We start from the raw sequence: 23178 nt of genomic DNA on the forward strand, positions 1-23178 counted from the left end.
AACGTCAAGTGCCATTACGTCAGATGGCGGAGTCACCACAGTCAATGTCAAAAGCAGTGAGGAACTGCTGAACGAGGAGGAGACTGAGGAGAGGAAAGAAGCAACCACACGGCAGGGGAGTGAAGTGAGTACAGACATCGCTCTGTCTGTCAGATGTGACAAAGTACTCTTAAGGGTAGTGTTGGGAATCAGCTGGGATCTTTCGTAGTCGATCATCTGAAATAATCGGATTAACCCAACCAATTGATCATGGATTATAATCAGAGAAATCTCTTTATAAGATTTCCATTTATTTTTATCCTTACTGGCTTATACGTGTTGGTACAGCCTAGGGATGTGCTATGAAATTTTTGATCTTCACAAAAATGTGGTTTTTCAGTCCCCAATCCCCTGTCTTAATAAAGTTTCCTAAAGTAATAGACCTTTATTCGCTCTATGTATTATGCTGATTACTCAGTGTAGGAGATCTTGAGATGTTCTTAGGAGATTTGATTCCTTGTCTTTGTTAGCCTGTGCGCACCCCCCCCCCCCCCCCCCCCCTCGCCTTCCCTCAAAACAATCAGGGAGAGAGAGTCCCTCCCTGACTTTTTTCAGGGAAGGGCGCGGCTGTACATTGGCTATGTTTTGTTGGAAGTAAAGAGTATGTGATGTGTCCACTACTCTGATTCTCCATTTGGTTTTGTCATGTGATCTCAAAAGGAACAGCCAAACAACAAAGTGAATACGGTCTATTTTGATGGACCCCTTAAAACTCATTCTCACACAGCTGTGGTTATTTTAGAGTCTCACTAATGTAATTTATTTTCTATGCAGGAGTCATCGTCCCAAAGTTCAGCTGGAGAACTAAGTTCAAGTCAAGTTGAACTCAACCAAAACAGCAAGCCTCCCTCGCGCCATTCCTCGTGTTTAAGCCTTAACTCGGCCAAGGTTCACCCGGAAGTGACGTCAGAGAACTCTGCACCTACCCCTGTAGAAAGACCAAGCACGTCGGACTTCATTGTGTCAGATTCTGCAGAATCGCAGGGTACTCAACGTGAAAATGTGCGTAAAGTGTTGGCGGCTTCGAGAAGTGAAGGCTCACAAAGTGAGATACCAACGTACAGGATATACGCCATGTCGGTATGTCGAATGAAGCTCAAGCGAACTGTTAGTGATTCGCATTGTTCAAAACTCTCTTAGTGTTTCTTACTGACTTTGTTGGGTTTGTTTTAGTGTCACACAGGTGTTCTGGGCGGAGGTCATTACATTTCATATGCACACAACCCAAACAGCAAATGGTACTGTTATAATGACAGTAGCTGTAAGGTTAGTACTGGATCAACATGTTTAATATGGCGGTCATACTCTTTGAAGGGTTTCTATCAAGTGGTGAACCTTTGTTAAGTGGTCAACTGACTATTTCTAGGTTTATTTTGGTTTGCCTGTGAACCATTTTCACGTTGGCCTTATTTTCCTACGACTAAAGCCTGGTGCAAACGGACGCAATATTGTCGGCCAATAACTCTCAACGTTGTTGGGAGTCGTTGTGTCCGTTTGCACGTAGCTAAAAGTTGACCGGTTTCAAACTTTGCGCAACAACTCCCAACAACACGCCACAACATTCAACAGGCTGTGCAAACGGAAGAAACATGTAACATCCATTTGCTCCGGGCTTTACATGTTGCGTCCGTTTGCACACCCCGTTGCATGTTGTTGAATGTTGTTGGGAGTTGTTGCGCAAAAGTTTGAAACTAGTCAAACGTTTAGCTACGTTTAAACCGACGCAACAACTCCCAATATTGTTGGGCGAATAATATTGGGAGTTATTGCGTCCGTTTGCGCGTACCTTTAGAAGGACACCTTTGAAACCGACAATAAGTATCCGTGTATGTGTGTCGTATAGAGATTGAAATAAAGGTAGTGAAGAAAGGCAGGGACCAAGTCTACGTGTCCGTTAAGAAAGAGTTGACTTTATTTTGGTGTATTATGGAGGTAACTAGGTTGGTAATGTTTTCGTTTGCTTCTCTTGTTTCAGGAATGTGACAATACTAAGCTTCAAAAGGACTCGCCCTACATGTTATTCTATCAACAGGACGACCTGGAGGAAGGAATGTTCCTTCCCAACTTCAATGGTCAAACGCCTGACTCAGCCAGCGATGACGAAGAATATGAGAACGAAGTGCGTAGACTGTGCATCGTTCAATGAAGATCCTTGGGGACGGGGGAAGAATCTTATAATTTATACACATTTTTTGTATTGAAATCTTCATTCAATGAATACTTACGCCAGCGTAAATTATCAGAAATGTTGTAAATATATCGACACGGAGAATTTTATTTTTAAATGCCTTTAATGCAGATGATGAAATTATTGCAACGGTGCTTACAGGGTCGCGCTTCCTGTACAAGTAAAATTTAGAGTTAAGAGATGAGAGACATGGCAAACGGGACCAAAATGCGACTGAGTAGGGAGAGGACGTGTTTGTCGCCTCAGCCTCCCCTCCCCCATTGTCTTTAGCCCTTTACCTTGGTCTTGCAGGGGGTACCCCATTTCGTACTCTCTCTGACAAGTATTTGTGTTCCGTGTGCTTTTTGTCCGTCATTTTTGTGTAAACATTTTGTTGTTTATTGTCTTTATTCCTCATACTATGAAGAAGATATGGTCCCTTTAAAGTACTTTAGTAATTTGTACTGTGAAAGATGAGGACTTCGCGCGCGAAGTTGCTGTACTTAAAAATATGCGAATCAGAATGGTGTCACGGTATTCTATGCGATCCAGGTACTTCTATTCTTGTTATTGTTGCTTCTTTTGATGTTATTTCTTTTTGCGCAACAAAACGTTCTCTTAGGAGCTGTCGTTTAAGAAGGTGCCTTTTTTTTGTCTCGGCAGCTCATTTGGGGAAAGTTTGCTGCGGGTCCTTCTCCTAACATTCGTATTTAATTATTTCATGTTTATTCCGGCGTGATAAAGCGATGACAATCTATGTTAATTGATAATAATCGATAGTGAAGTTTATGTTGAACTAGGGGCTCTGAATTACTGTAATTGTTGTCAATGTTGTTAAAAACGTCATAAATTGAGCGCCCCTTCTTTAACACCAAAAAACTGACAACAACATACAATATTCCTAATTCAGCACGAAAGAGTTGGAAAAATAATGGGAAAAATCCAAGTCGTGGATCGAAAACAGATTGAAAGAGAGTGTAAATTTATGTGGCCCGTGCTAGCCGGGCCGGTAGGAACGCCTGAAGTACTGTGAAAATTTCCGCGTTATTTTCAAGTGTACGCCACGCGCAAATTCTGCAGTTATTTCAGGCTGAGATTGTTAAGATTATCGAAGTAGTAACCAACGACGTTATAGTGGAATTATTCCCTTCCCTTGTTTCACCACCGTGACATCAAGTCTCTAACTGCCTTGCAGAAAAAAAAATTACATCTAGTGAAGCCAATTGTTGATAACACATCCAGTCCATACTTAAATGGTCTCCTCTTTTGAACCTCGAAGATTCGTCGCCTACATACTTACTCTTGACATTTTTTTGTATTCTTTGTACTGATTGAAAGAACTTGTTTTACTTTGGGGGAGAATGGGAAGTGAATAAAGTTCACTTTAATATATCTTACTGGTACTTTGTATTTGTACCCATTTTGTGTGGCCTTTCTTGATTAGAGTTTGTCAAGATTATTTTGATAGCGTCACGACGTTAACACTGCTTGTTAGGGTGATGGGTGATGAAGAACCTTTTCCTCTATTCGAGTTTCTTGACTTTCAGTTATAAAAGTTACCAACCAGTTACATTTCTATATGAACAGGAGAACGAACAAGCAAGGATCAGTTTGTTTCCTAGTTCGTTTCGTCGAGGTCCTTGAATCCTCGCCTGTTGTGTAGAGCCCAAGTCTCTGGGCCCTGCTTAAATTTATAGCCAATTTTATAATAGACCTTATTATGGTTTTTGAAAGCCTTCTTGACGGGAAGGCAACCGCGCGAGAAATTACAGTGTTTGTATGAGAATCTTATGTCTGAAAATTAAATTGAGTTGTAAACTTTTGTCTAAAGCTTAACTCCTGACGATTCTACTGAAAAAAATTTGCGGGCGTTACATGCAGCTACATGCGCTAGAGCCTTCTTATAAAATTTTCCAACATTTGTATGTAAAAATTTCTTCTTCCTGCCGACTAGACAAGGTCAATTTTGCAAGTAATTGTTTGTGTTTGCTGTTATGTTGTTTTCCCTTTATTGATTCTTTTTCTTTTGCATGGTCTAAGTGTTGGTGACAACGATGAAATGTCAAAAGAACTATTCCCGAGTGCACGTTAAAAGTTGCACTTCAGCCCTCATTCGAGAAGCCCTGGGGACGAGCTCAGCTTCAGCTACTAAGAAAATGGTGGAAAAGCAGCAGGGGCACCCAACGACAATTTTCGGAAAAATATCTGTTCGGAAGACGATTTGAGATCTAGAATTTTCGGAACATTTGTTGTAAAATTACTTGCTTGCCTGCCTCTCCTAGGATTTTCGAACATCTAAAAAATGGTAAAATTGCCCATTTTCAACGGATTTTTACCCTAAAAAGGTCACCTAGAATTTTCGGGAGCTTTTTTTTCTGGCTGAAATTTTCGAACAGGTAAGTTTTGATCCCTATAATTTTCGGATCACTAGACTTTCAGCTAGGATATCCGAACAGATGAAAAATATATAGGGGATAAAAATATGCCCATATTCACCGTTTAAATACTAAAACACGTTTAACAATGCTATGTTTAAGTGGTTTTGAACTATGTTCTCGAAGGGTGCCCCTGATCGAAGAAGAAATTGCCGTACAAATGCCGAAAAACTCGGCTAAAAGAGCAAAAATACAACTCGACGAATGACAACTGCTATTTGAAGAATATGTAGTAGACTAATAATCCCTTAAATACAAGGTAAATCGACGTCTGAATAATTTCCATACATGCGCATATAAAATTATTCAGATGTATTGGGTCACGTTTCTTCTGTGAGGTTTAGCATAGACCATAAGAACTTATTTAGTTAATTGCTACGCTATTTCTTTTTCTTTGCCCCTGGTTTTATTATTTGTGAAAGGTGTTTCACTTTAATTTGAAAAATGAATTTTAGCTTGAAAGTCTGGTCGGCTGGTAACATAACCTGTCGTTTTACCTAACTTTAAACTCACAGCCGGCTGTACTTGCTGAAATTTAAGTTGCACGCGGCTTTGCCTTCATTAATAGCAGCTGTTATAATAATATTTAATAATTATTCGTCGGTCAAATAACTTTTAAGTTTTCCGGTTTGACTCTTTAGGAGTTTTATTTGTTTTCTTAAGGAAGTCCTGCCTGTTGGTCTAAGATTCAAATACCGCGTTCGATGGAAGATTCGAGAAGATCATCGTATAGGGGTCGGAAAAAACGCGGGGACGAAAACTGCATTTCTTGCAAATTTTCCTTGTCCACTACTTTTTTGTTTGTTTCTTCCGCTTTCTAGCTACTTTCTTGGCGACATTATCTGCCGCGTGTGTATGCTATACCCAACGACTGTAGTGTTTTCTATACTGTTCGGAGAAGCTAATAATTTCTAATAATTTCTAGGTGACCATTCCATTCATGTACAATTTTCGAAGTTTATCTAATAAATTCCCTACGATTTTTGAAGTTTTATTTTTAACATTTCATTGCCCAGGTTAGGATATTTTTCGTACAAAAGAAACTTAAAATTTTCGGATTCAAAAATGTGATGGAGAGAGGAATCAAAACAATTTTTCACTTTCGTAATGCGCTAAATTGCATCTGAAATTTTCGGGGAAATAATACCGAAGCCCTTGCAATTTCGAAAAGACTTAAATTCCCCTAGAATGACCGAACAGATACAAATTTTATAGCGCCGTTTAGAACGCAGCAGGCACTTGGAAGTAGTGGGCGAAAAAGAGAACGGGCGCGCGCGAGGGGGAGACGCGCCAGTTTTTTCTTGTCCCCACTAATTCCAAGCGCCTGTTACGCAGCCTATAAGAAGTACTCTGGATAGTCTAAAAAAGTGTTTTCAACACATTCGGTAGGTAAACCGTCCTTGGGTGCCCCTGAGGAATTCAGTGGAAGTTGCAGACCAGTTTACACCGCCGGAAAATGTAGCCTCAGCTAGTAGGAACTTAATTTTTCTCCATCTGTTTTACATATTAAACATTTTACGTAGTTTCTTCAAAGCTACCTCGATCTCAGCTTTTTTGGCGGCAGTGTCTCAAGTGAATCCTCGATCTTAGAATAAAAACGCAAATGAACCACCAACTTCATTGATCGCCGTTATTTAAGTTTTCCTCGTCTGTTTTGCATAATATTTTTCGAAGTATCTTCAAGACTCCTCTCCGGATTTCCCGATTACGCCAAATATACAAGAATGGATTTATAGCGGAGTTCATAAACGTAATAGTGTCGAAATACAAACTGATGTTCCAATCTTCTTTATCAGTCACCCAAATTAGGTTGGATACAGCCAATGGAAAATAACAAAGAAGCATACAAATGTAATATATAAATGTGTTTAGAGCGCGTTTCTTCGCTTGTATCTTACGGTTTTGTTCCGCATTCATACTCTGTACGGCTTGCTGTTGGACGTGAATCTGATGTTGGTGGTGTCGAACGATTCGATCAATTGCACTGTAAGCAATTGAAGAAGTGAAAAGACATAAGGCAACAAAGACAACTACAACATGAAGAATAGCATCTTTCTCCCAAATGCTAAGCAGTGATAAAATGACGTTTTTACACCAAAATGTTGCTGCTACGTACATTGCGCGTTTAGAGGTCATCAAATTCGGATATCGCATGTGATATCTTAGGGTCAAATATCGATCTACGCTAATGGCTGTCATTGTTTCAAGGGAAACACAGCAGAGTTGAATAATGAGGACGCCGCTTGCTTGTGACAGACGTAAGTAAGAACTGCTCCGAGAGAGCGGTATAACGGCGATGGCAATGTTAACTGGAAGAACAAGAAACCCAACTAAAAGATCAGAAACAGCAAGACTGCACAGCAAAATGGTAGACGGAGTTCGTAGGGAAGGATTTCTCCATACGGCCGCTAGTACCAAAACATTGCCAGCGATGCATATTGTTATCAGTAGAGCATTGAGGACACTATTCGGTATGATTACAGAGGTCTCGAAAGGTGAGGATTCTTCGTCACTCTCCAACTCACCAGGCATCATATCGACAGTACAGTTTGCCATCTTAAAATTTTCAATATTGTCAAATGTTTCTCTACAAAGAGAAACTGCATATTATTTTTTATAGTTTTACCTGGCATCTTATTTAAGTTATAACCACCTTGCCAGCATTTAATTCTTTAACTTATGTCCAATAGGGCTTTTCATGTAGGAGAAGTTATACTTGTCCATCTTTTAAAATAGAATTGGTGATGAACGGTACCAATTAAGTCAGCGTCCTTTTTCTATTTCACCAATAGGTGTGCACCCCACTTTGTCAAACTTGCAAATATATTACGCTTATCAAGTAATTAATTGCTTTAACCCCGTCACTTCAATTCTGTAAACAGAAAGGACATAAAATTAAAAGAAAAGCTTCTTCTTTTCCCACTCCTATAATTTTCCCTTGCATTTCGACCACACTAGTGACAAAGAAGACCAGACCGACCAACAAGGAAGCAAACCTGATACTACGTAGAATAAATTAGTTATTCAACATAACACAAATAACCCAACACAGCAGGGAAGCATTGGAAGACAGCTGCTTCAGTCATGCATCCTTGTTTATTTGGCCTTTTCTTTTCGTATTTTTTCGCTGGCAAGATAAAATTGTAAATCCTACCTTTGCAAAAAGCAAGTCCGGCCGTTCTTGACGTCGTTCTTATAGCGATCTTGGAAAGTTTCATCGCCGTTAGGTTTTAGTCTCAACCGTCAACCCAATTCGCAGAGAAAAAAAGGGCGGAGGAAAATTTAGGAAGGGTCCCACTTGATTTGAGACACCCTTGCTTGTAAGCCACCCCCCGCCCCCTCTCCCCAGTCGCATTAGTTTAAATAAGCGCCCAACTTCGTTCTCAAGAGAAAGGAAAAGAGCAATAGAGTGGGAGAGCCTGGGAACTTGGATGAAAAGCTACATCTTTATCTCTCATATCATAGAGCTACTTGGCGGAAAAGCAAAAACAAAAACTTCAATTAATTAGTAAAAAGCTACCGAATATAACCTTTCAGAGGTTCATTTGTCTGTAAAAATTTCTTCTTCCTGCCGACTAAAATTTCCCCGGAAAAATTGCACACAAATATATGGAAAATCTAAGGCAAGCGCCTGGAGAAATTTAAGCACAGTTAAGTTCCGCGAAATTTGTTAGTAAAATCCTTTGCTGTGTAGCTTTAGTTTACGATTCATATTTTTTTCAGAACAGCCGATTTACGGAAATTATCCTACAATAGATTCTCATACAAAAACTGCAATTTCTCACGCGGTTGCCTAACTCGTCAAGATGGCTTCCAAACCCATGACATTGGCTATTTTGCAACTAATTGCTTGTGTTTAGTGTTACGTTGTTTTTTCTTTATCGATTCTTTTATTCTACATGGTCTAATTGTTGGTGACAGAGATAAAATGTCAAAAAAACTATTCCCGAGTACAGGCAATTGCTCTTCAACCCTTATTTGCAATTCGAGTGGTATTTATGCCAAATGTCATCTACAAATCATGCTATTAATTATTTATACTACTACCCGCAAGGTTTGTAATTTTCACATGTAGGTATTTCAAATTAAGCTGAAATACCACTGCTCTAAGCCAATCAAATTGCAGAAATTTCTCATGTAGTAGTATAACAGTGATAACCGAAACTTAAGTTTTCTCCATCTGTGTTACACAACATGTTACGTAGTTTCTTCAACTGCCTCGATCTCGGATTTTTTAGCGGCAGTATCTGCTCCTGAGTGTCTCGAGTGAATCGTTGATCTTAAAATAAAATCGCATATGAACCACCAATTTCATTGATCACCGTTATCTAAGTCAGTTTTCCTCATCTGTTTTACATAACCTTTTTCCTACTATCTTCAAAACTGCTTCCCGGACTTCCCGATTACGCCAACAATACAAGAATGGATTTATAGCGGAGTTCATGAACAGAATAGTGTCGGCAAAACGCCATCTGATGTTCCAATGTTCTTTATAAGTCATCCAAATTAGGATGGAGACAGACTCTGGAAAATAACAAAGAAGCATACAAATGTAATATATAAATGTGTTTGCAGCGCGTTTCTTCGCTTGTATCTTGAGATTTTGTTCCAAGTTCATACTTTGTACGGCTTGCTGTTGGGCGTGCATCTGATGTTGATGGTGTCGAACGATTCTATAAATTGCACTGTAAGTAACTGAAGAAATGAAAAGACATAAGGCAGCAAAGACAAGTGCAACAAGAAGAATAGCATTTGTCTTCCAAATGCTAATCAGTGATAAAATGACGTTTTTACACCAAAATGTTGCTGCTACACAGGTTGCACGTCTTGAGGTCATCATGTTCGGATATCGCATGTGATAATGTAGGGCCAAATATCGATCCACGCTAATGGCTGTCATTGTGTCAAGGGAAAAACAGGAGAGTTGAATAGTGAAAACGAGCCTTGCTTGTGACAGATGTGAGTCAAAACTGACCTGAGAAAGCGGTGTAAGGGCGACGGCAAAGTCAAGTGGAAGAGCAAGAAACCCAACTAAAAGATCAGAAACAGCAAGACTGCACAGCAAAATGATAGACGGAGTGCGTAGGAATGGATTTCTCCATACGGCGGCGAGTACCAAAACATTGCCAGCGATGCATATTGGTATCAGTAGAGCATTGAGGACACTATTTATGATTACAGAGGTCTCGAAAGGTGAGGATTCTTCGTCACTCTCCAACCCGTCAAGTATCATATCGACAGTAGAGTTTGCCATCTTAAAATTTTCAATATTGTCAAATGTTTCTCTTCAAAGAGAAACTGCATATTATTTTTTATAGTTTTACCTGGCATCTTATTAAAGATATAACCACCTTGCCAGCATTTAATTCTTTAACTTATTTCTAATAGGGCTTTTCATTTAGTAGAAGTTATACTTGTCCATCTTTTAAAATAGAATTGGTGATGAACGGTACCAATTAAGTCAGCGTCCTTTTTCTATTTCACCAATAGGTGTGCACCCCACTTTGTCAAACTTGCAAATATATTACGCTTATCAAGTAATCAATTGCTTTAACCCCGTCACTTCGATTCCGTAAAGAGAAAGGACATAAAATTAAAAGAAAAGCTTCTTCTTTTCCTACTCCTATAATTTTCCCTTGCATTTCGACCACACTAGTGACAAAGAAGACCAGAGCGACCAACAAGGAAGCAAACCTGATACAACGTAGAATAAATTAGTTATTCAACATAACACAAATAACCCCACATAGCAGGGAAACATTGGAAGACAGCTGCTTCAATCATGCATCCTTGTTTATTTTGCCTTTTCTTTTCGTATTTTTTGGCTGACAAGATAAAATTGTAAATCCTACCTTTGCAAAAAGCAAGTCCGGCCGTTCTTGACGTCGTTCTTATAGCGATCTTGGAAAGTTTCTTCGCCGTTAGGTTTTAGTCTTAACCGTCAACCCAATTCGCAGAAAAAAAAATGGCGGAGGAAAATTTAGGAAGGGTCCCACTTGATTTGAGACACCCTTGCTTGTAAGCCACCCCCAGCCCCCTCTCCCCAGCCGCATTAGTTTAAATAAGCGCCCAAAATCGTTCTCAAGAGAAAGGAAAAGAGCAATAGAGTGGGAGAACCTGGGAACTTGGATGAAATGCTGCATCTTTATCTCTCATATGATAGAGCTACTTGGCGGAAAAGCAAAAACAAAAACTTCAATTAATTAGTAAAAAGCTACCGAATATAACCTTTCAGAGGTTCATTTGTCTGTAAAAATTTCTTCTTCCTGCCGACAAAAATTTCCCCGGAAAAATTGCACACAAATATATATGGAAAATATAAGGCAAGCGCCTGGAGAAATTTAAGCACAGTTAAGTTCCGCGAAATTTGTTAGTAAAATCCTTTGCTGTGTAGCTTTAGTTTACAATTCATATTTTTTTCAGAACAGCGGTTTTACGGAAATTATCCTTCATTAGATTCTGATACAAACACTGCTAGTTCTCACGCGGTTACCTAACTCGTCAAGATGGCTTCCAAAACCATGACAAGGTCTATTTTGCAACTAATTGCTTGTGTTTACTGTTACGTTGTTTTCTCTTTATCGGTTCTTTTATTTTGCACGGTCTAATTGTTGGTGACAGAGATAAAACGTCAACAAAACTATTACCGAGTGCAGGCAAATTTTTTTCTCCAACCCTCATCCAGGTAGCCCAAGCTCGAAATATGAGCATCGGCGAGCATCGGCATTGTTGCGCAACATTCAAAATATAAGGATTTGTATGGGAAGAAAACCTATCGTTTCTGTAACCTACGAAAATTAAAGGATTTCAATAAAAAACAGCTTACCTTGCCTAAAATGTGTGTTACGTCTCTCCTGTGTGGTCCACGGGCCGATTTATGGCCGTTTTATGGGTTTTTATGTGAACAGTTTTCTCTCTATATAAAGGTTTACCTTTGTAGGTTACAGAAACGATAGGTTTTTTTCCCATAGAAATCCTTATATTTTGAATGTTGCGCAACAATGCTGATGCTCGCCGATGCTCATATTTCGAGCCTTGGCTACTTTTGCCCCCATTCGCCGAGAAACCCTGGGGACGAGCTCAGCCCCAGGTAGTAAAAAAATGGCGGAAAATTTCACACTATTTGCCATCGAAGAAGAAATTCCCGTACAAATGCCTAAAAACATAGCTAGAAGAGCAAAAATACAACTCCACGAATGACAACTGCTATTTGAAGAATATTTGGTAGACTAATCATGCCTTAAATACAAGGTAAATCGACGTCTTAATTATTTTTTTTTATACAGACTGACATATAATTCAGATAGGTCTCTTTTAGCATAGACCATGAGAAGTTGTTTAGTTAATTGCTACCTTTTCTTTTTCTTTGCCCCTCGTTTAATTGTTTTTGAAATGTGTTGCACTTTAATTTTAAAAATGAATTTTAGCGGCTTGAACTTCTGGTTTGTTAACCTAACGCGTCGTTTTATCTAACTTAACTCACAGCTGTACCTGCTGAACTTTGCCGTCATTATTAGAAGCTGTTATAGACATATTTATTAATTTTTTCATTTCATTTCACAGTCATATTATTTGTTTCGCCAAACCATAGCAGGTCGTGATAATACAGAATTTCAATTAGATATAGGGTGAAAAGTAAGTATGAAATGATTTAACAAAGGAAAGAAAACGTACAATACAAAATTAAAGCACTTACATGTAAGTTAAATTACATTGTATATACTAAGAAGGAGAGGAGAAACGCACGTCCCCTTAAAGTTACGTATAACAAAAAAATTGTAATTCCTAATAAAAAAATTAATTATTCCTCGGTCAAACAACGTTTAAGTTTTACTGTTTGACTCTTTAGGAGTTTTATTTGTTTTCTTAAGGAAGTCCTGCCTATTGTTCTAAGATTCAAATACTTGGTTTGATGGAAGTTCAACGTAGCGGTCGGGAAAAAAGCAGGGACCCGAAACTGCATTTCTTGCAAATTTTCCTTGCCCACTAGTTTTTTGTTTGTTTCTTCCACTTTCTAGCTACTTTCTTGGCAGCATTATCTGCCCCTGAGTAAGCTATTGAGGAGCAATCTGCTTGTAGGATCTGTAGCTCTTCTTGGTCTTTCCTGAAGGCAAAAACGCAAATGAACTTCGCTGAAATCGATGTATCGACCAATTTCAGTGATAACCGAAACTTAAGTTTTCTCCATCTGTTTTACATAACATGTTACGTAGTTTCTTCAACTGCCTCGATCTCGGATTTTTTAGTGGCAGTATCTGCCCCTGAGTGTCTCAAGTGAATCCTTGATCTTAAAATAAAATCACAAATGAACCACCAATTTCATTGATCACCGTTATCTAAGTTTTCCTCAACTGCTTTACATAACCTTTTTCGCACTATCTTCAAAACTGCTTCCCGGACTTCCCGATTACGCCAACAATACAAGAATGGATTTATAGCGGAGTTCATGAACGTAATAGTGTCGGTAAAATACCATCTGATGTTCCAATGTTCTTTATAAGTCACCCAAATTAGGGCGGAGACAGTGGCTGGAAAATAACAAAGAAGCATACAAATGTAATATATAAATGTGTTTAGAGCGCGTTTCTTCGCTTGTACCTTCAGGTTTGTTCCGCGTTCATACTTTGTACGGCTTGCTGTTGGGCATGAATCTGATGTTGATGGTGTCGAACGATTCGATAAATTGCACTGTAAGTTATTGAAGAAATGAAAAGACATAAGGCAACAAAGACAACTGCAACAAGAAGAATAGCATTTTTCTTCCAAATGCTAATCAGTGATAAAATGACGTTTTTACACCAAAATGTTGCTGCTACGTACATTGCACGTTTAGAGGTCATCAACTTCGGATATCGCATGTGATATCGTAGGGCCAAATATCGATCCACGCTAATGGCTGTCATTCTTTCAAGGGAAACACCGCAGAGTTGAATTTTGAGGAAGATCCTTGCTTGTGACAGACGTGAGTAAGAACTGTTCCGAGAAAGCGGTATAAGGGCGATGGCAATGTTAACTGGAAGAACAAGAAACCCAAAAAAAAGAGATTAGAAACAGCAAGACTGCACAGCAAGATGGTAGACGGAGTGTGTAGGGATGGATTTCTCCATATGGCGGCTAGTACCAAAACATTGCCAGTGATGCATATTGGTATCAGTAGAGCATTGAGGACACTATTCATTATGATTACAGAGGTCTCGAAAGGTGAGGATTCTTGGTCACTCTCCAACCCACCAGACATCATATCAACAGTAGAGTTTGCCATCTCAAATTTTTCAATTTTGTCCCCTGTTTCTCTTCAAAGAAAAACTGCATATTATTTTTTATACTCTTTCACCTGGCATCTTATTAAAATTACAACCATCTTGCCAGCATTTAATTCTTTAACTTATGTCTAATAGGGGTTTTCATTTAGGAGAAGTTATACTTGATCATCTTTTAAAATGGAATTAATGATGAATGGTACCAATTAAGTCAGCGCCCATTTTCTAATTTACCCCATTTCACCAATAGGTGTATACCCCACTTTGTCAAACTTGCAAATATATCATGTCTATCAAATTATTAATTACTTTAACCCAGTCACTTTGATTCCATAAACAGAAAGGATGTAAAATAAAAAGAAAAGCTTCTTCTTTTCCCACTCCTATAATTTTCCCTTGCATTTCGACCATACTAGTGACAAAGAAGACCAGAGCGACCAACAAGGAAGCAGGCCTGACACTATGTAGAATAAATTAGTTTAGCAATGACATCAATTCAACATAACCCAAATAACCCCACACAGCAGGAAAGTATTGGAAGACAGCTGCTTCAGTCATTCATCCCTGTTTATTTGGCCTTTTCTTTTCGTATTTTTTGGCTGGCAAGATAAAATTGTAAATCCTACTTTTACAAACAGCAAGTCCGGCCGTTCTTGACATTGCACTTATAGCGATCTTGAATAGTTTCTTCACTGTTAGGTTTATATGTGAACGTTTTCTCTCTCTCTGTAAGACCTAAGTCGTGGCGTGCCTGCACCATATTTCTTGTTCATCCTTTTTTCTCTTCTGCATTGGCCTTTTTAAGAACTTGGGGTGGGATCAAATTGTGAGGGGCAAACACACCATTTACATACAAATTTATTAAGGTCTTCACCCCATCAGTTGAAATGAGCATATTATACCAGAGCTCAACCTTTCATTCCTTACGTCAATATCATCATGGAGATTTGTAATATAGTTCTTAATTTTAGTGAGTCTGTGAAAGAAATCCTTTGGTGTTACCATTCAATTTAAACCTCTTAAGCATTACTTTTATATAGTACTATATATTTAGTATGTAGTCCTTACTTGTCTTTTGAGTCTGTGGATGAAATCCTATGGTGATGCCATTCAAATGAAACCTCTTCCGCAGTACGTGGTATCATTTGTTTTTCAGTATATTTTAAAATTAAACGTGGGAAATTCATTAGATTTTTATGTTGGGCCTATTGGGGTGGATGAGTAAAATTCGGCAGGTAAAAGTTATGTTGTAAAAGGTTGATATGTATTTTATTCACTTTCTTCTTTCTAAGGTACTGCAACAGATGCAAAAAGCACAGACTAGCGGTGAAAAAGCTGGACATATGGAGTCTACCACCCATCTTAGTGAGGAACAGTACTGCTGAAAAAGCACACTGTAAAAATCATTCGAAAAAGCAGTTATCTTGAAATCAAACTTGTACAATTATAGACAAAAGTCCTTGGGACAGTGATGCAATATTCATATTTTTCTGTCATTCTGGGTTCCCTCATGAAACAGTGCTTCCTTTTCGAAATTTTCTTGCATTTCTCCCCCCCCCCCCCTCCCCCCCGCTCAACCCCATACAAAGTTTAGACTCAGAAAAAATTCTGGATGCACGTGTCCAACATTGTTTTGTGGGGTGAGGGGAGAGGCTGGGCCTGTGTGAATTGGAAAATGCCCCAGAAATGCAAAAGTGTCCCAAGACTTTTGTCCATGAGTGTAGTTCTGTTTGGTTACAGTACAGTACCATACTGTACAATAAACTGAGTTTCATTTCATAATGGGTCAAGAAATCTGGACTGTTATCCATGATTGTATTATTTTATAGTGTCAGTGACAAAATTCAATATGTTACATACACCACACCTCTTTGCACTCTGTTACCGTGTTGGCCTCCACCCTTGCCTTCCTGCTAGCTTAAAAAGTGTGTCTGGTTTCAGTAATGGTATTTTTGACGGGGATGGGACATCATTCCATCACCAAACCCCCAACCTGGAGAGCCAGGTGTTGTAATAGTTTACGTTCACCTCACCACCCATGAAATTGTTACCAAGAAGTCTACTCGCCACCACATAACAACTCTGCAATAATTGACACTGTTTACTTACTGGGATTGTCACTTCTTCCCCAAGCCCAAATATTAGTCTATCAGTTTTAATTGACAGCTTGCGTCGAACTTCTCATCTTCAGTTTAATTTTTTGTGAAGAATTGCGACTTTTTTTAATACCTTAATACGGCTTATTTGCATCGCTCGAGAGGTGCGATTTGTTTAAAATCCAACAGCCTTTCTTATGAAAGTTGGTTAATATTGTCACTTGAACCGTACCTTCTTAAATTTCATTGCAAATTAAAAGTGGAAGAATTCTTTTTAGAGACCTCGTCCTCGTGGCGATTTCATTGGTGGCGAGATAGTTTGGTGGTAGGTGACCAGACTAGTACGATTGCAATTCATCTGGTCTTTCACCCAAAACCTTCCCAGCACGGTTATACCTACCACCCACGTCCCACCAGGAATCAAGGCCCCAGCTGGCATAGCTTTCAGGGTCATCAAGGTACACAAACCTCCCCTCCATGCATGTTAAGGTGCAACGCTTTGGGAAGATTTTATGCTATGTGCAAACGGACCCAACAGTGGTGGCCAGCAACTCCCAACACTGTTGGATGTTACATGTTGCGCCTGTTTGCACACCCTGTTGCATGTTGTTGGGAGTTGTTGCGCAAAGTTTGAAACCGGTCAAACCTTAAGCTATGTGCAAATGGATGCAACAACTCCCAACAATGTTCCATCCTTTAACACGGGGCTTTACATTTAACACCATTTCTATTCCACTGGCAGGTTATTCACTTGAAGCGATTTCAGTTAGTTAACAACTACTGGGTGAAGTCAAATAAGATTGTTCGGTTTCCCATGGAAGGCTTTGATCCTTCAGCGTTCCTGGCTAAGCCGTCCAGAAGTGGAACATCAAGACAGTGCCATAACGTCAGATGGTGGAGTCACCACAGTCAATGTCAAAAGCAGTGAGGAACTGCTGAACGAGGAGGAGACTGAGGAGAGGAAAGAAGCAACCACACGGCAGGGGAGTGAAGTGAGTACAGACATCGCTCTGTCTGTCAGATGTGACAAAGTACTCTTAAGGGTAGTGTTGGGAATCAGCTGGGATCTTTCATAGTCGATCATCTGAAGTAACTGGATTAACCCAACCAATCAATCATGGATTATAATCAGAGAAACCTCTTTATAACAATGTCATTTATATTTTATCCTTACTGGCTTATAAGTGTTGTTGTGTTGGTGCCTATGAGGGATGTGCTATGCAATTTTTGACCTATACAAAAATGAGGTTTTTCTGCCCCAACTCCCTGCCTTAATAAGCTTTCTAAAAGACCTTTTTCCGCTCTATCTATATGCTAATTACTCAGTATAGGAGATATTGAGATTTGATTGCTTGTCTTGTTAGCCTCTGTACACCCCCCCACCCCCCCCAACCGGCCCTTTCCTCAAAACAATCAGAGAGAGAGTCCCCCTCTGATTTTTTTTAGGAAAGGGCGCGGCTGTACATTGGCTATATTTTGTGGGAAGTAAAGAGTATGTGATGTGTCCACTACTCTGATTCTCAAAAGGAACAGCCAAACAACAAAGTGAATACGGTCTATTTTGATGGACCCCTTAAAACTCATTCTCACACAGCTAGGGTTATTTTAGAGTCTCACTAATGTAATTTATTTTCTATGCAGGAGTCATCGTCCCAAAGTTCAGCTGGAGAACTAAGTTCAAGTCAAGTTGAACTCAACCAAAACAGCAAGCCTCCCTCGCGCCATTCCTCGTGTTTAAGCCTTAACTCGGCCAAGGTTCACTCGGAAGTGACGTCAGACAACTCTGCACCTACCCCTGTAGAAAGACCAAGCACTTCGGACTTCATTGTGTCAGATTCTGCAGAATCGCAGGGTACTCAACGTGAAAATGTGCGTAAAGTGTTGGCGGCTTCGAGAAGTGAAGGCTCACAAAGTGCGATACCAACGTACAGGATATACGCCATGTCGGTATGTCGAATGAAGCTCAAGTAAACTGTTAGTGATTCGCATTCAGATTGTTCAAGACTCTCTTAGTATTTCTCACTGACTCTGTTGGGTTTGTTTTAGTGTCACACTAAAGTGCCCAGTGTTCTGGGCGGAGGTCATTACATTTCATATGCACACAACCCAAACAGCAAATGGTACTGTTATAATGACAGTAGCTGTAAGGTTAGTACTGGATCAACATGTTTAATATGGCGGTCATACTGTTTTAAGGGTTTCTCTATCAAGTGGTGAACCTTTGTTATATTTCTAGGTTTATTTTGGTTGGACTGTAAACCATTTTCACGTTGGCCGTATTTTATTACGACTAAAGCCTCGTGCAAACGGATGCAACATTGTTGACCAACAACTCCCAACAATGTTGGGAGTTGTTACTTCCGTTTGTACGTAGTTCAAAGTTTGACCGGTTTCAAACTCTGCGCAACAACTCCCAACAACACGCCACAACATTCAACAGGGTGTGCAAACGGACGAAACATGTAACATCCATTTGCTCCGGGCTTTACATGTTGCGTCCGTTTGCACACCTCGTTGCATGTTGTTGAATGTTGTTGGGAGTTGTGGCGCAAAAGTTTGAAACTAGTCAAACGTTTAGCTACGTTTAAACGGACGCAACAACTCCCAACATTGCTGGCCTAACAATATTGGGAGTTGTTGCGTCTGTTTGCGCGTAGCTTAAGAAGGACACCTTCAAGACCGCCAGTAAGTCTCCGTCTATTTGCGTCTTATAGAGATTGAAATAAAGGCAGTGAAGATAGGCAGGGACCAACTCTAGGTGTCCGTTAAGAAAGAATTGACTTAATTGCAACAGTTGTGGTGTATTATGGAGGTAACGAGGCTGATAATGTTTTCGTTTGCTTCTCTTGTTTCAGGAATGTGACAATACTAAGCTTCAAAAGGACTCGCCCTACATGTTATTCTATCAACAGGACGATCTGGAGGAAGGAATGTTTCTTCCCAACTTCAATGGTCAAACGCCTGACTCAGCCAGCGATGACGAAGAATATGAGAACTAAGTGCGTAGACTGTGTGTCGTTCAATGAAGGTCCTTGGAGCCGGGGACGGGGGAAGAATTTTATAATTTATACACTTTTTTTGTATTGAAATCTTCATTCAATGAATACTTACGCGAGCGTAAATTATCAGAAATGTTGTAAATATATCGACTCGGAGAATTTTATTTTTAAATGCCTTTAATGCAGATGATGAAATTATTGCAACAGTGCGTACAGGGTGGCGCTTCCTGTACGAGTAAAATTTAGAGTTAAGAGATGAGAGACATGGCAAACGGGACCAAAATGCGACTGAATAGGGAGAGGACGTGTTTGTCGCCTCAGCCTCCCCTCCCCCATTGTCTTTAGCCCTTTACCTTGGTCTTGCAGGGGGTACCCCATTTCGTACTCTCTCTGACAAGTATTTGTGTTCCGTGTACTTTCTGTCCGTCATTTTTGTAAAGCATTTTGTTGGTTATTGTCTTTATTCTTCATACTATGAAGTAGATGTGGTCCCTTTAAAGTACTTTAGACTTCAGTAATTTGTAATGTGAAAGATGAGGACTTCTCGCGCGAAGTTGCTGTACTTGAAAATATGCGAATCAGAATGGTGTCAGGTTATTCTATGCGATCCAGGTACTTCTATTCTTGTTATCGTTGCTTCTTTTGATGTTTTTTCTTTTTGCGAAACGAAACGTTCACTTATGAGCTGTCGTTTAAGAAGGTGCCTTGTTTTTTTTTTTTGTCTCGGCAGCTAATTTTGGGGAAAGTTTTCTGCGGGTCCCCGTCCTAACGTTCGTATTTAATCATTCCATGTTTATTCCGGCGTGATAAAGCGATGACAATCTATGTTAATCGATAATAATCGATAGTAAAGTTTGTGTTGAACTAGGGGCTCTGAATTACTGTAATTATTGTCAATGTTGTTAAAAACTTCATAAATTGAGCGCCCCTTATTTAACACCAAAAACTGACAACAATATACAATATTCCTAATTCAGCACGAAAGAGTTAGAAAGATAATGCGAAAACTCCAAGTCGTCGATGGAAAACACATTGAAAGAGAGTGTAAATTTATGTGGCCCGTGCTAGCCGGGCCTGGAGGAACGCCTGAAGTACCGTGAAAATTTCCGCGTTATTTTCAAGTGTAGGCCACGCGTAAATTTTTGAGTTATTTCAGGCTGAGATTGTTAAGATTATCGAAGTAGTAACCAACGACGTTATAGTGGAATTATTCCCTTCCCTTGTTTCACCACCGTGACATCAAGTCTCTAACTGCCTTGCAGAAAAAAAATTACATCTAGTGAAGCCAATTTCAAGATCCAGCCCTTAATAACACGATCAGTCCATCCTTAAATGGTCTCCTCTTTTGAACCGCGAAGATTCGTCGCCTACATACTTACTCTTGACATTTTTTTGTATTCTTTGTACTGATTGAAAGAACTTGTTTTACTTTGGGGGAGAATGGGAAGTGAATAAAGTTCACTTTAATATATCTAACTGGTGCGTTGTATTTGTACCCCTTTTGTGTGGCCTTTCTTGGTCAGAGTTTGTCAAGATTATTTGGTAGCGCCACGACGTTTCCCCTTCTCCTCATTTCTAAAGTTAACGCTGTGCGTTTGGGTGATGGGTGACGAAGAACCTTTTCCTTTATTCGAGTTTTCTTGACTTCCAGTTATAACAGTAATAGTTATTACATTTCTATTTGAACAAACAACCAAGGATCAGTTTGTTTCCTAGTTCGTTTCGTCGAGGTCCTTGAATCCTCACCTGTTGTGTAGAGCCCAAGTCTCTGGGCCATGCTTAAATTTATAGCCAATTTTATAATAGATTTTGTTATGGTTTTTGAAAGCCTTCTTGACGGCAAGGCAACCGCGCGAGAAATTACAGTGTTTGTATGAGAATCTTATGTCGAAAACGCCTGTTCCGAAAAGAAAAATTGAATTGTAAACTAAAGCTTCACTCCTAACGACTCTACTGAAAAAGATTTTAGGGCGTTACATGCAGCTACATTCGCTAGAGCCTTTTTTAAAATTTTCCAACATTGGTATGTAAAAATTTCTTCTTCCTGCCGACTAGACAAGGTCTATTTGCAAGTAATTGCTTGTGTTTACTGTTATGTTGTTTTCCCTTTATTGATTCTTTTTCTTTTACATGGTCTAAGTGTTGGTGACAACGATGAAATGTCAAAAGAACTATTCCCGAGTGCACGTAAAAAGTTGCACTTCAGCCCTCATTCGAGAAGCCCTGGGGACGAGCTCAGCTTCAGCTACTAAGAAAATGGCGGAAAATTTCACACTATTTGCGGTCGAACAGGGGCACCCAACGACAATTTTCGGGAAAATATCTGTTCGGAAGACGATTTGAGATCTAGAATTTTCGGAACATTTGTTGTAAAATTACTTGCTTGCCTGCCTCTCCTAGGATTTTCGAACATCTAAAAAATGGTAAAATTGCCCATTTTCAACGGATTTTTACCCTAAAAAGGTCACCTAGAATTTTCGGGAACCTTTTTTCTGGCTGAAATTTTCGAACAGGTAAGTTTTGATCCCTATAATTTTCGGATCACTAGACTTTCAGCTAGGAAATCCGAACAGATGAAAAATTTATAGGGGATAAAAATATGCCCATATTCACCGTTTAAATACTAAAACACGTTTAACAATGCTATGTTTAAGTGGTTTTGAACTATGTTCTCGAAGGGTGCCCCTGATCGAAGAAGAAATTGCCGTACAAATGCCGAAAAACTCGGCTAAAAGAGCAAAAATACAACTCGACGAATGACAACTGCTACTTGAGGAATATGTAGTAGACTAATAATCCCTTAAATACAAGGTAAATCGACGTCTGAATAATTTCCATACATGCACATATAAAATTTATTATTCAGATGTATTGGGTCACTTTTCCTCTGTGAGGTTTAGCATAGACCATAAGAACTTATTTAGTTAACTGCTACGCCATTTCTTTTTCTTTGCCCCTCGTTTTATTATTTGTGAAAGGCGTTTCACTTTAATTTGAAAAATGAATTTTAGCTTGAACGTCTGGTTGGTTGGTAACATAACCCGTCGTTTTACCTAACTTTAAACTCACAGCCGGCTGTACTTGCTGAAATTTAAGTTGTTTAAGTTGCACGCGGCTTTGTCTTCATTAACAGCAGCTTTTATAATGATATTTAATAATTATTCGTCGGTCAAATAACTTTTAAGTTTTCTGGTTTGACTCTTTAGGAGTTTTATTTGTTTTCTTAAGGAAGTCCTGCCTGTTGGTCTAAGATTCAAATACCGCGTTCGATGGAAGATTCGAGAAGATCATCGTATAGGGGTTGGAAAAAAGGCGGGGACGAAAACTGCATTTCTTGCAAATTTTCCTTGTCCACTAGTTTTTTGTTTATTTCTTCCGCTTTCTAGCTACTTTCTTGGCGACATTATCTGCCGCGTGTGTAAGCTATACCCAACGACTGTAGTGTTTTCTATACTGTTCGGAGAAGCTAATAATTTCTAATAATTTCAAGGTGACCATTCCATTCATGTACAATTTTCGAAGTTTATCTAATAAATTCCCTACAATTTTTGAAGTTTCATTTTTTACATTTCATTGCCCAGGTTAGGATATTTTTCGTACAAAAGAAACCTAAAATTTTCGGATTCAAAATTGTGATGGAGAGAGGAATCAAAAAAAATTTTCACTTTCGTAATGCGCTAAATTGCTTCTAAAATTTTCGGGGAAATAATACCGAAGCCCTTGCAATTTCGAAAAGACTTAAATTCCCCTAGAATGACCGAACAGATACAAATTTTATAGCGCCGTTTAGAACGCAGCAGGCGCTTGGAAGTAGTGGGCGAAAAAGAGAACGGGCGCGCGCGAGGGGGAGATGCGCCAGTTTTTTCTTGTGCCCACTAATTCCAAGCGCCTGCTACGCAGGCCATAAGAAGTACTCTGGATAGTCTAAAAAAGTGTTTTCAACACATTCGGTAGGTAAACCGTCCTTAAGTGCCCCGGAGGAATTCAGTGGAAGTTGCAGACCAGTTTACACAGCCGGAAAATGTAGCCTCAGCTCGTAGGAACTTAAGTTTTCTCCATCTGTTTTACATATTAAACATTTTACGTAGTTTCTTCAAAACTGCCTCGATCTCAGTTTTTTGGGCGGCAGTGTCTCAAGTGAATCCTTGATCTTAAAATAAAAACGCAAATGAACCACCAACT

The 23178-nt window shown here is 39.4% G+C and overlaps 3 protein-coding genes and 1 long non-coding RNA gene across 6 annotated transcripts in view; 2 read left to right on the plus strand and 2 right to left on the minus strand.

Annotated features, from left to right (window-relative positions):
- The window catches only part of LOC140951521 (ubiquitin carboxyl-terminal hydrolase 32-like), a 34553-nt gene extending 30955 nt beyond the window's left edge, over window positions 1–3598 (plus strand). For all 3 annotated transcript variants that reach the window (XM_073400782.1, XM_073400783.1, XM_073400784.1), the window contains 4 exons: window positions 1–124; window positions 814–1119; window positions 1213–1305; window positions 2015–3598. The exon at window positions 1–124 is cut by the window's left edge and continues 122 nt beyond it. In XM_073400782.1, the coding sequence (XP_073256883.1) occupies window positions 1–124; window positions 814–1119; window positions 1213–1305; window positions 2015–2185 (694 nt within the window). In that variant the 3' untranslated portion in view covers window positions 2186–3598. The remainder of the gene's footprint in view (window positions 125–813; window positions 1120–1212; window positions 1306–2014) is intronic.
- A 2660-nt stretch (window positions 3599–6258) lies between these two features.
- Window positions 6259–7197, minus strand: LOC140952454 (melanocyte-stimulating hormone receptor-like). Its single transcript, XM_073401879.1, has one exon. The coding sequence runs from the start codon at window positions 7195–7197 to the stop codon at window positions 6259–6261; it is 939 nt and encodes a 312-aa protein (XP_073257980.1).
- Window positions 7198–8633: 1436 nt separating this feature from the next.
- On the minus strand, window positions 8634–9919 carry LOC140951525 (melanocyte-stimulating hormone receptor-like). Its single transcript, XM_073400789.1, has one exon. It carries the CDS (start codon window positions 9893–9895, stop codon window positions 8975–8977), a length of 921 nt encoding a protein of 306 aa, XP_073256890.1. The 5' UTR covers window positions 9896–9919; the 3' UTR covers window positions 8634–8974.
- Window positions 9920–11743: 1824 nt separating this feature from the next.
- LOC140951526 (uncharacterized) lies at window positions 11744–16796 on the plus strand. The gene is made up of 4 exons (XR_012167300.1): window positions 11744–11892; window positions 13554–13842; window positions 15194–15266; window positions 16740–16796. It is a non-coding gene; the product is annotated as an uncharacterized lncRNA (long non-coding RNA).
- Window positions 16797–23178: the final 6382 nt, after the last annotated feature.

This window comes from Porites lutea, chromosome 11, assembly GCF_958299795.1.
Source record: "Porites lutea chromosome 11, jaPorLute2.1, whole genome shotgun sequence".
NCBI lineage: Eukaryota > Metazoa > Cnidaria > Anthozoa > Scleractinia > Poritidae > Porites > Porites lutea.